We start from the raw sequence: 14,331 nt of genomic DNA, 5'->3' as shown, positions 1-14,331 counted from the left end.
GTGGTTTGGTGGAAATTTCTGCCTCACTGGGCTTTCCTGCGTCAGACGGTCAAAACACACCTTGTATTCTCTCAAATCATTTTCTGGATTTGGAGTGTATACGGACATACAGTTTGTTGCAAATGATAATTGAAAGATTAAAGTTTGTCTGACAAAAATATTAGCTCTTAAGATTAAAGATAAGTGGGATAAAACACGAGTTGAAAACACACCAATTTTTTCCTGTTTCTCCATACTGAGCACATTCAGTAGGTTGTCATCATAGGCACTGCAGCCAAAGGGTTAAGGCATCTACAGCAGCCAAGATTTGGCTGCTCTGCATTATGGAGAGCTCTCCTGGTGTTGCTGGCATCGGTGTAACCTCTCTTGTCTCACCTCCTGTAATGCATCCTCGATAGATGCTGCAGTAATCACGTCTTCTGCTGTGGTGGGTTCACCAGCATTGTTAATTTGAGACTGTGGTTATTAAGAGACAGCTTGCACTATTTGATCACGCGCTAATTGGGACCTAGCTGTATATGGCATGACCATAAACTGTATACAGGGGCACCTGCTATGCTGATAGCATTAGACATAAGAAATTTATGTTCATTCATTCATTCATCATCCAGTTCTGTGTTGCCCCATGAGGAGTGTAGGAGCCTGGGGCTAAGCAAGTTAGTCCTTACATTTAAGATGAGAGTAACCACTCTTACTCATCCCTGAGTGGCATTACATGAGCAATAAACCTCAACCACCCTTTGGATATAAACCTGCACAGGTGTACTCCAATTGGAGTGCCTTAATTACCCACTAAGCCAGCAGGTGTCATAATTTGGTTATATAGTTACCACCCAATATTGTAAGTGGATTCTTGGTGTACAGGAAACCATTTGGCTTGTATGAAAAAGAAAAGATGTTTGTGAATCTCAGCTTGAACTTCTAGTGTGTTTGTGCCTGAGTTCTGTGCTTAAGAATGAATACAGTATTTGCATGGCTAGTTTTTAAGTTTGCAGCCACACTTCATTCTCATATGGTGATGTGAAAGACCATGGGATGAGTTTGGTATGGGTCTAAAATTGTCATTACTTTATATAATGTACTATAATGTTGTTCATAATGCCTCCCCTAGGGTATGAAAATAGTACTCACTGCTTAGACAGGCAGACCTGGGTTAAGCAACAACAGCAATTACCAGTCCAAATTTCACAGAGATAATGTAAGCAATCAACTTTTGATATTACAGCACCTGGTGGTTATCTTACCTCTTGCACAGCCTTGGGATCAATCCCTGCTCTCTCCACTGCTGCCTTAATTGCCACAGCTCCCAACTCAGGGGCACGCATGGAAGCTAGGGAGGAGCTGAAATAGCCACATTGTCATCATTCATATTATCTATATTTTGCACTAAGAAAATGGACTAGTAAAATGTGAAAATGAAAATACAAAAAGTAGGACAAGTATCAATAATGTGCCCATTGAAGTGGACCATTATCCATTCATTTACCACTCAGGCCTTAATTATGGGGTCCACCCCACGTACATAACCTTCCATAACCTGTGCATGATTTGATGAAGTTGCTGTTACAAGATTTAATGAGTTACATTATTTCATGAACTGTCAGAGCTAAGAAAAGGTTGCATCCCTTGTTATGTGCATCTGCATTTCAGTGCATACATCCTGTCATCAGTCGTGTTGTTTCCCCATCTTACTTCTCTCATTGGTTGTAGGTGATGGCAACCATCATTCATTCACTTGATGTAGTGCAGCCTGCTGCCTACTGCATCATTCCTCTTTCTCATTCTATCTTTCTGCATGCCCTCCCCTCTTCCTATTTCTCCCTTTCCTTCCTGTCATGTTTTATGACTGTTCTTTCCGTTCAGGCTTTACACTAAATGACAAGCCTTATGGTTTCCCGTAACTCAGCACTGAGGGCAGTGCTGGGTGGGAACCATATTACTAAATTATGGAGTGAAGTGGAGTCTGCTATTGTGCCCCAGCTAACTGCATGGAGACGCAAATGCGGTGTCTCTCCTGGAACCATACCTCTGCAATTTTCCCTGCATCTCACTGTGGCGAGACATTGTCAGCCACGAGTGAGTAACAGTTCACTACACAGGATGGCCCTGCAGGGGTGGCTGCTTGCCTGCTCTTGGTGGGTCTTCATAGTGAGACAGATTGGGGATTGATCAACAACAACTTCTATCACGTGCTTACACATTCTTGTAGGCCTTTTAACACTTTCTTCCACTCTCAGAACTACTCACTTACTCAATTCACCACTAGTTAAGTGAACATCTGTTCAGTCTGTTACAGTACACGTTTTACTGTACCGAAATGATCCCATAGGTGTCCGAACTGCACTGGCAATAACCACATCGTTGAGGACACCAGTGCCGTAGTGCCGTATCCCACATACTGCCTTCTGTAAGAGAAGTGATACAGGTACTATAATTTTCTGTGACAGAGTGTAAATGTGCCTCCTGTAAGTAGTAGGGGATTAAGGATGTCTTGTAAATAGAGGAGTTATTAGATGGACCTGTATAGAGTGTGGTGTGGAAAAGAGTCGAGCATGTCTTGCCTGTTCCGCTTATACAATAGTTTGTGTAAGGGTTTAAGTCCCTAGAATGGTTGGGGTTTCCTGCACACATAGGACCATCGCCACTCAGGCAAGTGACTGGCTACCCCAGTTTTAAGTATGTTGGATTGAATAACCTATGTTGGACTGAATAACCTTATGTTGAACTGAATAGCCTTGCTCCTCCTGGAGCAATACAGAATTGAGTAATGGATATCTTGTTCATGCATACCTTTCATTATTAATGGATTCTAAAGACATTGTTATCTGTCCATAGTGAACATTCTGACCTGATGTGCTTACCCTACTACTGACATCAAACAGCTGAGAAATGCACAAGTAACAAAGCATGGATCAATTCAGCACCACTCCACTCTGGCATCAACTGCTTTTAGCTATACAGTACAGAAGAGAATGTATAGTGAATAAAGTCTGTAGCTGCACTCAAAAGTCTGCCTGCAAAAGAGAGAGAGAGAGAGAGAGAGAGAGTCTGCATATGAGAATTACTGTCATCCATGTAGGTTTTTATTCTTTCAGACTACCAACTTTCAGTACAGTAATTTAACACTACATACATAGCAAATGTTCCACACACGTGAGCAAGTCAGGTACTGGGTAAATTTGTTTAACAGTTTAACCATTCCTCTATGTTGTCATTAACAGTGATACCCCCCCCTTTTTTTTTTTTTTACTGTGGTATGTAATATACAGTAGCTGCTGCAGCAGTGCCTGCTTCAACCACCATCAGAACATGTTTATGGTATTTTTAGGAACTTTCAATGCATTTCATTTTCAGTCTATCTATCTTTCTATAGCCAGAAGCCTTAATCTTGTAATGGGTGGCCACAAACAAATCGCCTCCATGTTGCTGCCCTCCCCCCCCCAACTTTAACCCCCCCCTCCCTCATATACCTCAGTCTACCTCTCCCCCCCTCCCCACCTCATTCACATACACTCTTCTTGTTAGAGTCTCACTCTCCAACCTCCCCACATAACCCTCCAACTCTCTGCATAACCAAACCAGCTCAGTGTACTTCTCCTAACGCTTTCTACCACATCCACACCACAACATGCCTTCACTTCTTCATTTGTCAGTCAGTTTCTCCGTGTAACTCCTAATGCTCCTTTCATATAACTCATTTCTACTGCTCTCACTCTTGTACCCTTCCAACAAAGTCCAAGCTTTGCTTCCATATCATATTACAGTTCTTATATAAAAATTGATCACTGCACAGCAGATGATTCATCAAGAATGCAGTTTTGGAAAGAATATAGGGTAAGTCTTTACCAAACGGGTGTGGCGATTCCACCTATATTGTAACAAACTCGCAATCTCAGGGTAAGTAATTTTGGTACACAAGCAACAGGGTCTTTCCATTGTGAGGAACGTTACATTCGGAGGCAAATTATTGCACTGTTCTGTTTTTTGCAAAATTATGCAATATAAACAAGTGGTTTTTGCAAGCTGTATTACCAACACTACGCACCACATCATACTACAGTTGGATTGTTACCTGCTCCCGCCCAGGAGGGGCTTGGGGACAAGTATTGTTTTCACTTGGTTTGTTTGTCTGTTTGTTTGTTTGTCTATTTGTCTGTTAACAACTTTACCTGAAAACTACTGGTGCAGTTTTGACTAAAATTGCAGGGATAATGAGCTATGACCTTCTGATCACCTGATTAAATTTTGGGCCAAATTGGGCCCAGGCCCAGGCTGTAGGCCTCCAAAATGTAAAAAACAGGGACGGGTAAAAATCGTTTTCTCACCATAACTAATTTAAAATTAGTCATATCATCATGAAACTAAAACCTAAAGGTACATCTTTCAAATCTGCATCCTATAACATACCTCATTTCATTAATGACCTAGAGCAGCTTGTACAGCACCCTACCCGTATCCCTGACCGCCTTGGAGAGAGCTCCAACATACTTGACCTGTTCCTTACAACTAACCCCTCTGCTTACACTGTTATTCTTTTCTCTCCATAGGGCTTCTCCGGTAATAACCTTGTTACCTTAACCTGTCCTATCGCTCTGGTGTGGCCTGTGGACCCTCCAAAGAAACGTCGTCTGTGGCACTTTGGAGCTGCGAATTGGGAGGCCCTCAGGCAGTACTTCTTTGATTTTCCCTGAAATGATTATTGCTTACATGGCCAGGATCCATCTGAGTGTGCCTTGCACAATACGGAGGTTATTTTCTCGGGCATGGAAGCATACATTCCATTCTCATATCCTTTGACTAATGCAAGAAAGCCTTGGTTTAATCACGCTTATTCTAATGCTGTCCGCAACAAGGAGAGGGCCTATAAAAGGTACCAGAGCCAACCCACCCCTGAATCACATCTTTTTTATGTTTCTGCCCGGAATCATGCTAAGTCTGTTCTTTGCTCTGCTAAATATAATTTCATCCGTACTAAATGCTCTCAGCTTTCCAACTCGAATTCTTCCCGCTCATTCTGGCATTTTGCCAGAAACATTTCTAACAACTTTACCTCATCATCCTTCCCTCTTCTTTTCTACTCTGCTGGCTCTGTACCTATTTCTTCTACTGATAAAGCAGATCTCTTCGCTCAGACTTTCTCCTCCAATTCCTCCTTAGACGATTCCAGTGCTGTTCCTCCATCACTTCCCCCCCTCTGACTTCCTCATGGCTGACATAAAAATTTCTTCAGCTGATGTATTCTCTGCCATCACTGGCCTCAGTACTAACAAGGCATATTGGCCTGATGGAGTCCCGCCTGTTGTCCTCAAGAACTGTGCTTACACCCTACCTAGGTAAACTCTTTTGCCTTTGTCTTTCAACTTGTACCTTTCCTTCTTGCTGGAAGTTTGCTCTCATTCAGTCTGTCCCAAAGAAGAGTGTTGTCTTGTTGTCTTGAATTTTCCATTTAGACCAGTTCCGTAACCAAGGTTTAATATATTTTTCTGGTATTTCGAGAAACTTTCAGTCCAATTCCCGACACCAAGAGTCAGGCTGAGTTCCTGACAATGCACACCCAGACCTAGCTAACTATGCTAACTCTCAGTGCTACACACAGTAGTCTAAACCCATAATTAATACCCACACTTAAATGCAATATTGTATACGTGTTTTTGTTTACTGTGATACATACAGGAATGACTTAGTAATACAATATGCACACATACACTGCTGTATTATAGTAAATAGGGATAGTAAAATACAAGTACAGTAAGGTTTACCTCAATAAGTAGGGGTTGTGCACTTGTTGCAGAAATATGCCTGGCACAGATAGCCATACTGGCCCCCCCAAACCTGTATCAGGCTTGGGGGTGGTTTAGCCACTGTCAGAGTCACCTTGATGAAGTGCTGCCTACTTCTTCCATAGCCTTTATCATTCTTTTTCTGTGCCTGCCCTCCTTTCTTCCTGTTTCTCCCATCTTTCCTGTCACTTCTTATTGCTTTTCTTTCCTTTACAGGTGGCTTTACATTGCATGACAAGCCAAATGGTTTCCTGTAAGCCGAGAAATCATTTACAATGCTGGGTGGTAACCATATAACCAAACCATACATGCTCTCTTCGTGTCGGCAAGTGGGTTGGTGGAGGGTTAGTGCCCCTCCCCGTAAAACAAATAACGCAAAGTCAAATGGTCACCCCTTACGGGATTGTGGAGTCTGGCAATAGACAGATAAATAGCCAGAGTCACCCTCCATCAGCACTAGAGGTGGTACTGGGGTGATGGAAGGACTGGGGATCATCAGGGATCCCCAGTCCCTCCATCTGCCTTGGGCAGAAGTTGAGAGCAGAGACATAAGATTCACTTGAGGGGAGGCTAGAGGTGGATGGCAAGGAAATGTCTGACGTCCAACTGTCCTTTCTTTCCTTAGGTTTACGTGGTAATGGTGGCTTGAAAAAGTTGTCGATCTTGGTCTGCTTTAGGGCATACATCTCCCTCTGGATCTTCCTAATTCTGGTCCACATTTCTCTCAGGTGAGGGTAAAACACTTGCAGATCCTCATTATTGCTGACAATGAGGCAATCCAGAGGTGTGTCAACAGTGTCGCTGGCTGGGGATAGTCTGACTTTGCTAGTAGACTCGGGCACTTCCTCCTCAGCCAGTGCTTCCTCTACAGTCCCTTCTGCCATAATTTCCTCTTTGGACTGGATGTGGTAGCCAGGGTCATCAGCATCCACATCCATCCATTCATAGATATCCTTCATGCCCACTTCAGCCTCACAGGCTCAGTGAAAGGCCTCCCTGCACTCCTCTCCAGCGAAGCCCTCAAAATCTGCTGCCTCCACCTGTTGTTGCTGCATGTGCTCCCTCTGGCTGAATATCACATTCCATCCATAAGTGTCCTGATGGCCACAAGGTCCCATGCCTTCTTGATTGTCAAGCATATTCCTTCCATGCCTCAACACTGTGCTACCCTTTAGTGTCCTGTTCTTCCTCTGGCTCCATCTCAACCACCAGAATGTCCACTATCAGCCTCCTGTAGTGCCGCTTGAAGGTGTTGATGATCCCCACGTCCATGGGCTGCAGGATGGAAGTTTTGTTGGCAGGTAGGAACACGGCCTTGATTTTCCCATCATGGATGGGCAGTACTTCCTCTGAGGGATGAGTTGGGGCCTGGTCCAGCAGCAACAGAGCCCTAACCTCAACTGACCACACATTGTGCTCCCTCGTCTGGTACCCCTTGACTGAGGACACAAAGCAGTCAAAAACCAAGACTTGGTTACCTGTGAACCAAGCCTTGGTGCTGCAGTCATAGTCCCCCAGTTAGGAAGCACAGCCAGGGCTGGGGGGGGCCTGGGGGGCAAAGCCCCCCAGTTAGGAAACATAAACTCCCTAAGAGCTTAAAATTATTTTTTTCCAAAGGATTTTAGTGTTTTTGGTTTGAATTTGATACCAGTTTCAGTTGGAAATCACTCGTTTTTGCATGTTTTCCCCACACAAAACCCCGTTTTCCCACAGGTCCCCCATTATTCTTCAAGGGGGGAGGGCCCGCAAAAAAAGTTATTTCTGACAGAAATGATAATCAGATTAAAAAAAAACACTAAAATTCTTCGGAAAAATTTAATTTTAAGTTTGTTTGGGAGTTGGGTGTAATTATGAAAATTTACCGGGCCCGGATGGCGTGCACTCCAGGGTGGTTGTGGAGTTATTAGAGGAGCTGGTAGTGCCTCTCACAATCAGTTTTAACAAATCACTCAGGAGTGGCATACCGGTAGTCCCTAAAGCTTGGAAGGATGCAGAGTTGGTACCGATTTTCAAGAAAGGTAGACGGGACAGCCCTGGAAATTACAGACTGGTAAGTTTGACCAGTATTTGTGGTAAGATTTTAGAAAAGATAGTATGGGAAGAAATTATTGAGCACGAACAGAAATGGATTGATCACCAATAAACAACATGGATTTGTATGAGGCAGATCATGTCAAACGCAGCTCCTGTTGGTGGTGGAAGAATGGACTCGGTGGATGGAGGAGAAGAGAGCATTTGACTGTATATACTGTACATGGATTATCGTAAGGCCTTTGACTCTGTTCCACGCCTGCAGCTATTGAAGAAATTAGAAAATTATGGTATATCTGGTCAGGTGCATGCATGGATGGAGAACTTTCTTTGGGGAAGAAGACAGCAAGTAAGAGTTGGCAAGGCAGTGTCAGAATGGAGAAATGTAACATTGGGAATCCCACAACAATCAGTATTGGGGCCAACCTTGTTCATAATCTTCATCAATGACCTGCCCCAGGCTGTGGAGTCATCCGTTGCTCTTTTTGCGGATGACACCAAGGTATATAGAGTGGTGCAGAATGAGGCAGATTGCCAAAAGCTCCAGGATGATATTGATAGGTTGGAAAAGTGGGCAAAGAAATGGCAGTTGCCGTTCAATGAGAGTAAATGCAAGGTTATGCACTTCGGAATAATGAACCCGGGCTATGAGTACAGGATTGGGAATGCTATGATTACGCCGGTGGTAGAAGAAAAGGATCTAGGGGTGACCTTTGATCAGATGCTGACATTTAGTGTCAGTGCTAATAAAGCTGCTGCGGGAGCAAATGCAAGATTGGGGATGATAAGTAGGCACTTTAGATACCTTGAACCGAAGACATTCTTATTGCTGTACAAGACCACTGTAAGGCCCAAGTTGGAATATTGTATGCCGGTAGTCCAACCGATATTCAAGAATGGAGTGCATAAGATTGAGAAGGTTCAGCGGAGGGCAACAAGGATGGTGAAAGGGATGAAAGGAAAGGAACACTCTGATAGACTGAAGGAACTCAGGCTCCCATCACTGGAATTTAGGAGGAAGAGGGCTACTTTGCTGCAGACATTCAGGATAGTGAAGAAGGTGGATAAACTGGAAGAGGAACACTTCTTTGATCGGAGCAGCGAGAAAAGGACGAGAGGACATTCCTATAAGTTCCAGAAGAAACTCTGCAGGAGCTTTGTGAGGAAAAGAGGTTTTAGCCAGAGGGTTGTTGAAGAGTGGAATAGACTACCAGAAACTGTGGTAGCCAGTGAGTTGGTCAATCAGTTCAAGAACCAGCTGGAAAAATGGATGAAGAAAGACCCACAACTGTATTCTGAGGTTACTCGTCTGCTCCCCCCCCCCCCTTCAGGAAGCCTCGACTTTCCACAGCATTTGACAGAGAGAGACACCAGCCCTGGTGCTGTATAACTCTTCCATGGTGAGTAAATAAGTAACCTGTGAATGACTCATTTCAATGGAAAATATGGAAAGGCCACACCTATTCAATAAAGAATTAATGAATATAATAATAACCCCCCTGTACTTCAATAAAGAATTAATAAATATAATAATACCCCCCTGTCCTGTGGAACGTTATCTAGTTCAACTTTTGAGTTTGTTCTCTTTTCAAGTTCAGCATTTAATTAGTTGAAATTAGTTTATGCAGTATTCTACTGTAATGTTTGGGTTCCCGGAGAATTTTATGCAAGGGAGTTGTATGTCTGGCCGGTGTTCCTCGCACATAAGCGTGAAGGCATTCTGCAGCATGGTACACTCCTAAGACTTCCTGTTAAATACAAAAAAAAAATCTTAGGTAAAAAAAAAAAAAATCAGTATCTGTACAAATTTACCACCGGTTATTTGTGGAAGCTCCCACTGGTCTTTTTCCAAAGCTCTTGTTGTAGCTGGGTCAACTAACACTTCATAATTTATACAGATAATGATGTTAGAGACATTTTGTAGTGTGTTTCAGTATCATAAATTGCGGATTGAAAATACTGAATAATTGAAGATACCTCTGAAAGAATTCGAGTTAGCCCCATACTCAAAATTGCAGACAGCAGTCGTAGTGGCAACAAGTACAGTCTGAAATTTTGCCGGGTAGCACCTTTTTCTTAGCAAAACAGATTATACGGAAATAAATAAGACTGCAACCATTATAAGTAGTGCTAGTATGCTCAATTTATCACAAACTCTTCATGTCTTAGGTAACCTGTTTGTATAATTGATTGTTGTACTTGTGCGCAGGCATCAGAAACTGGAAACGGCTAATCTCGACTCAAGTACGATGTAGAGTTCATAGATATATGTTTACTGTAGTTAGCCAGACGACGATAAGGCAGATTCCATTTAAATTGCAGTATATGTAATAAGTAAGAATATAGATACACTCTTGTGTGCCATAATTTTCAAGTAATTGTACAAGAAAACAAAAAAATACCGTACTTGTACAATTGCACAAAACGTAGTTATTCGTGTTATGATACTCTAACGTAGAGCTGTTTAACAGAGCCTGCATTACCTTTTTTTTTTTTTACTTTATAAATATGATGAATCGTGTGTAGATAGTTATACTTAAAAACAACAAAAAAATCTATAATGTAGCAGACGATGTCCGACTTGCTGGGATGTAAACAAAGATCATCGACAAATGAGTGGTGGGTTGGATTATTAGCTGCTTTTATTAGTTTGTGTTGGCATTTTATTGTGTCAGTGAATGGCATGATTTGTGCATATTCCTAATAGTGTAAGATTGTGTGTGTATTTATACGAGTTGTAATATAAACGTATTTTCATGTAAAATTTCCCAGCGTGTAATGTAGTACGGTATTGTGATTTGTGAACAGTGGTTGGCAGTCGTCGTGAATTGATACGTTCCAGTTCTTTAGACAAAGATATTGCAGCATCGATTTTGTGATCAGCAGCAAAATTAAGGCGGCCTCTAGTAGCTCAAAAGATTTTACCCAGTAGGCTGTTGCCAAGCAAATATAGTCAGTGTCATTTAAAGCACGACCAGTGCAGTAGTTTTAATTGGCTTTTTGCTGTTCTCATAGATGATACCCAGATTGAGATTGCTTATACTGTAGGGTCTAGCTGTAGATGATGCAGTGCTTGGGTGGACAAGGCAATTTTTAAAAATTTTCACTTTAAAATCACACTTTTGTTCTTGGCTGCATCAAAGTCTTTCCAATGAGGGACTTAGAGTATTGTCTGCTAGCTGACTGGTGGGCCTAACTAGTTCCTAGGCCTGAAAAAATAATAGCTGTGACCATTCCGTATGTCTGAGTAAACTTAAGATGGTTAGCAAAACTGCGGACCATTAAAGTTACTATAATACTCGTTAATGAACAACATCATACCTATGAATGAATACTTTTGTCTGGCTATTTTGTGTATGTGTATGTGTATATTGGTCTTCCATCTGGCATTCCCTTACACACAGACATTTTGTTATATTATTAATGAGCTGAGTGGAATTGGTATTGATATCTGCATTCATATAATCTTTCTGAGTAAGAATAGTGCATTCTTGAACCTTGTCACTACCTTAGTTTTCTGAAATTTAATATTTGTCAAATACCACCACTTGACGTATGTTTCCACACGTCATTGGCAACCGTTCCCAAAACGGGGTAAAAGTAATATTTGTTTGATTCTTATGATGTACATTAATTTATACAGTGAGGAAAAAAAAGACAGTTACAAGTTAGCCTGGAGTATGTGCTGCTAAATGAGCTAGATTAAACTACCTCCTTTACTCTGAGGACGAAAATAATTTTATTCTCTATTCCAACGAGTCTGTTCAGCTCAGGAGAGGCTGAACTGGATGATAATACAGCCATCATTAACCCCTTTCAGTATGAGAGTGTTTTAAATAGTACAGTATAATCATCTGGTATCAAGAATAAAACTAGTTATATCATCGGACTGAAAAAGTTAGGCATCTAACATCACATTCTCATTCAGAGGGTCAAATAGTCTTTCCTCATCATCATTTGGTACATGTTTTATGATTTATTTTGCCATCCCTAGATAAATTGAAGGAAGGAACATACATGGTTCTAAGTAGTATTACACATTAATATCCTCATATACGGTACATTAATGATGCAAACTTGATATTACAATGTACATACATTTTGTTTCTTCAGGTTTCATATTTTAAATAAACACTAACGTGGCTGCTTTTTGCTGAGATGTCTATTAAATGCAAGGTATTATACAATTAAACATGGCTGTGTAATTTAATTTCATCAGAAACACAAATCAGAGGGTAGTGGCCAGTGGTGGGCAGCGCAAACGAAGAAGGACCTTGCGCTAGCACAATGTGCAATCTACAGTTCACTACCTTGCACAAGCACAAGTGTATAATCTGACAAATATTTAGCTTGCGCAATGTCGCAAAGCGCAAACGCAAGCCATTTGCATATATTTGTGGGATGTACTGTAAAATATTGAGATATTTAAATAAAATAGCATACTTACTTTTATTTATTATTTATTTATCTATCTATTGCCAGATGCCTTAATCCCATAAGGGGTGGCCACTGGCCACAAACAAGCAGCAAATCGCCTCCATGTCACCATGTCCCCAGCCATTTCGCTGCCCTGCTCCCAGCTCACACCCCCCTCTCTCATATACTACTCCACTCCATCCCTGCATCTCATCCTTGGCCTCCCCCTCCCTCTTCCCCCCTCCAGTACACACTTCCACATTTGTCCAGAACTCTTCTCTCACTCTGCTAGCATGATCTTGCGTTGGCGCACACACACACACACACACACACACACAATCGCCCACATTTGTATTCCAACTTTCAACATTACCCACACAATCCTTGACCCAACTGATCCATACTTTCTTATGCTCTTCTTCCATCTTTTACTCACAACTATACATACTCCTTCCTTTGCCCTCTCATTCTCACCTACTCCTGCACATATAACCCATCCATACTCCCAATTCTCTCACACTTTCTCCTCTCCATTTGTTTCAGTCATTCCACATACATCCACTTTTGCACCCTCAAGCACCTGGACAATCTCTCTCTCTTTCACCTCATCATTCGCTCCTCTTACATTCCACGTAGCCATTACCAAGTCCTTCGTTCGGTCCTGGGTCGTCATCGTTTGGTCAGTCCTTGTCCAAGGCTTCTTGTTTGTTTTTTTTAGTTAGTTGTTTTCCGGGGAGGGGCACTAACCCTCCGCCAGCCCTTTTAGTCGCCTTTTACGACAAGCAGGGATACTGGGGGAGTATTCTTGAAAAAAAACCTACCCCCAGGGAGTTTTACAAATGATGTAAATAACGTCATCTGCCGGCCAGAATGTTAATCATCATTTGGGCACTGAGTTTGCCAAATAATGGGTTTGTTGAATTATCTGGTAACCATCCTCAGTAATTCTGCATACTCCAGTAATTACAAAATAAGCAGGGCATTCCAAAATTTCCAGTGCACATGCCTTTCCCTCTGTTTATGTTAAAGTATGTAGCATAATATAAAGACTTATAGATGCATTTGCTTTGTTGAAGTACTGCTGTTTACTTCATGTACTATTCTCTTGTACTTCATCTCCAAAAAATACTGATACAGGTACCCAAACAGCTGGACACAGTAGATGTGAAAATGAACAGAATATAGTTTGTCTTCTTAGAATACCTTGTATACTTGATTGCAAATTACACACTTTGAAGCCATTACACTGGTGTATGGTGCAACAACCATTTTTTTTTTTTTTTTTTTTTTTTTTTTTTTTTTTAAGATACCCTATGTAAGAGGAGAGCTGTTTTCAGAGTCTTTAGTCATATATTTCTTAATGCATGGTGAAAACGGTGTTTGGATACATTTTGGTGAGAGTCTACTTGAAGGTACCGTAGCACTTGCGTCAGTTGCATCGCCACACTGATTGGTTTTATGTTATATGTTTTTTTGAAGCATGTGCCACTGTCTTGTATTTTCTCATCTTCCAGTTTACTATTTGGTATCATCTCAGTTAAACCCTTCAGAATATAAGTTTTCGTGCATAAGAAAGTATGAAAATTGATGAGATGCAGTTTGGGTTTATGCCAGGCAGAGGGACCACTGATGCCATATTCATTGTTCAACTGCTGCGGGAAAAATATATAGGAAAGAAAAGGGAACTGTTCTTTTTTTTTGTTGATTTGGAGAAGGCCTTTGACAGAGTCCCTATAGAGGTGGTGAAGTGGGCAATGAGAAAGCTTGACATCGAGGAGTGGCTGGTTAGGGTGGTTATGGCCATGTATGTGGGTGCTTGCACCTAGGTAAGAGTGAATGGAGATTTGAGTGATGAGTTTTCCGTGAATATTGGTGTGCACCAGGGGTCAGTTTTGAGTCCCTTCTTAAGCCCTGTCACGTGGCTTCAGAAATGGACTTCCGTGGGAGATGTTGTATGCTGATGATTTGGTGTTGATTGCAGAGAATGAAAGGGAGGCAGAGGAAAGATTTAGGAAGTGGAGAGATGGTATGGAGCACAAGGGCTTAACAGTAAATGCAGATAAAACAAAAGTGAGGGTGTCTAGGGCTGGTTGCGGTACTGTCA

At 41.8% G+C, this 14,331-nt stretch overlaps 1 protein-coding gene across 1 annotated transcript in view; it reads right to left on the bottom strand.

Moving 5' to 3' along the window:
- Acat1 (Acetyl-CoA acetyltransferase 1) overlaps nt 1–9,843 on the bottom strand; it is a 65,675-nt gene extending 55,832 nt beyond the window's left edge. The window contains exons 1-3 of the mRNA XM_080275883.1: nt 9,789–9,843; nt 2,314–2,405; nt 1,245–1,341 (exon numbers count right to left, since the gene is read on the bottom strand). Coding sequence (XP_080132009.1) covers nt 1,245–1,341; nt 2,314–2,405; nt 9,789–9,815 — 216 coding nt within the window. The 5' untranslated portion in view covers nt 9,816–9,843. The remainder of the gene's footprint in view (nt 1–1,244; nt 1,342–2,313; nt 2,406–9,788) is intronic.
- Between the last annotated feature and the right edge of the window lie 4,488 nt (nt 9,844–14,331).

Source organism: Coenobita brevimanus, chromosome 63, assembly GCF_032717465.1.
Source record: "Coenobita brevimanus isolate Jiangsu-jjx chromosome 63, ASM3271746v2, whole genome shotgun sequence".
Lineage (NCBI taxonomy): Eukaryota > Metazoa > Arthropoda > Malacostraca > Decapoda > Coenobitidae > Coenobita > Coenobita brevimanus.
The sequence above is the reverse complement of the archived record's forward strand: the minus strand, read 5'-3'. Positions and strand labels throughout refer to the sequence as shown.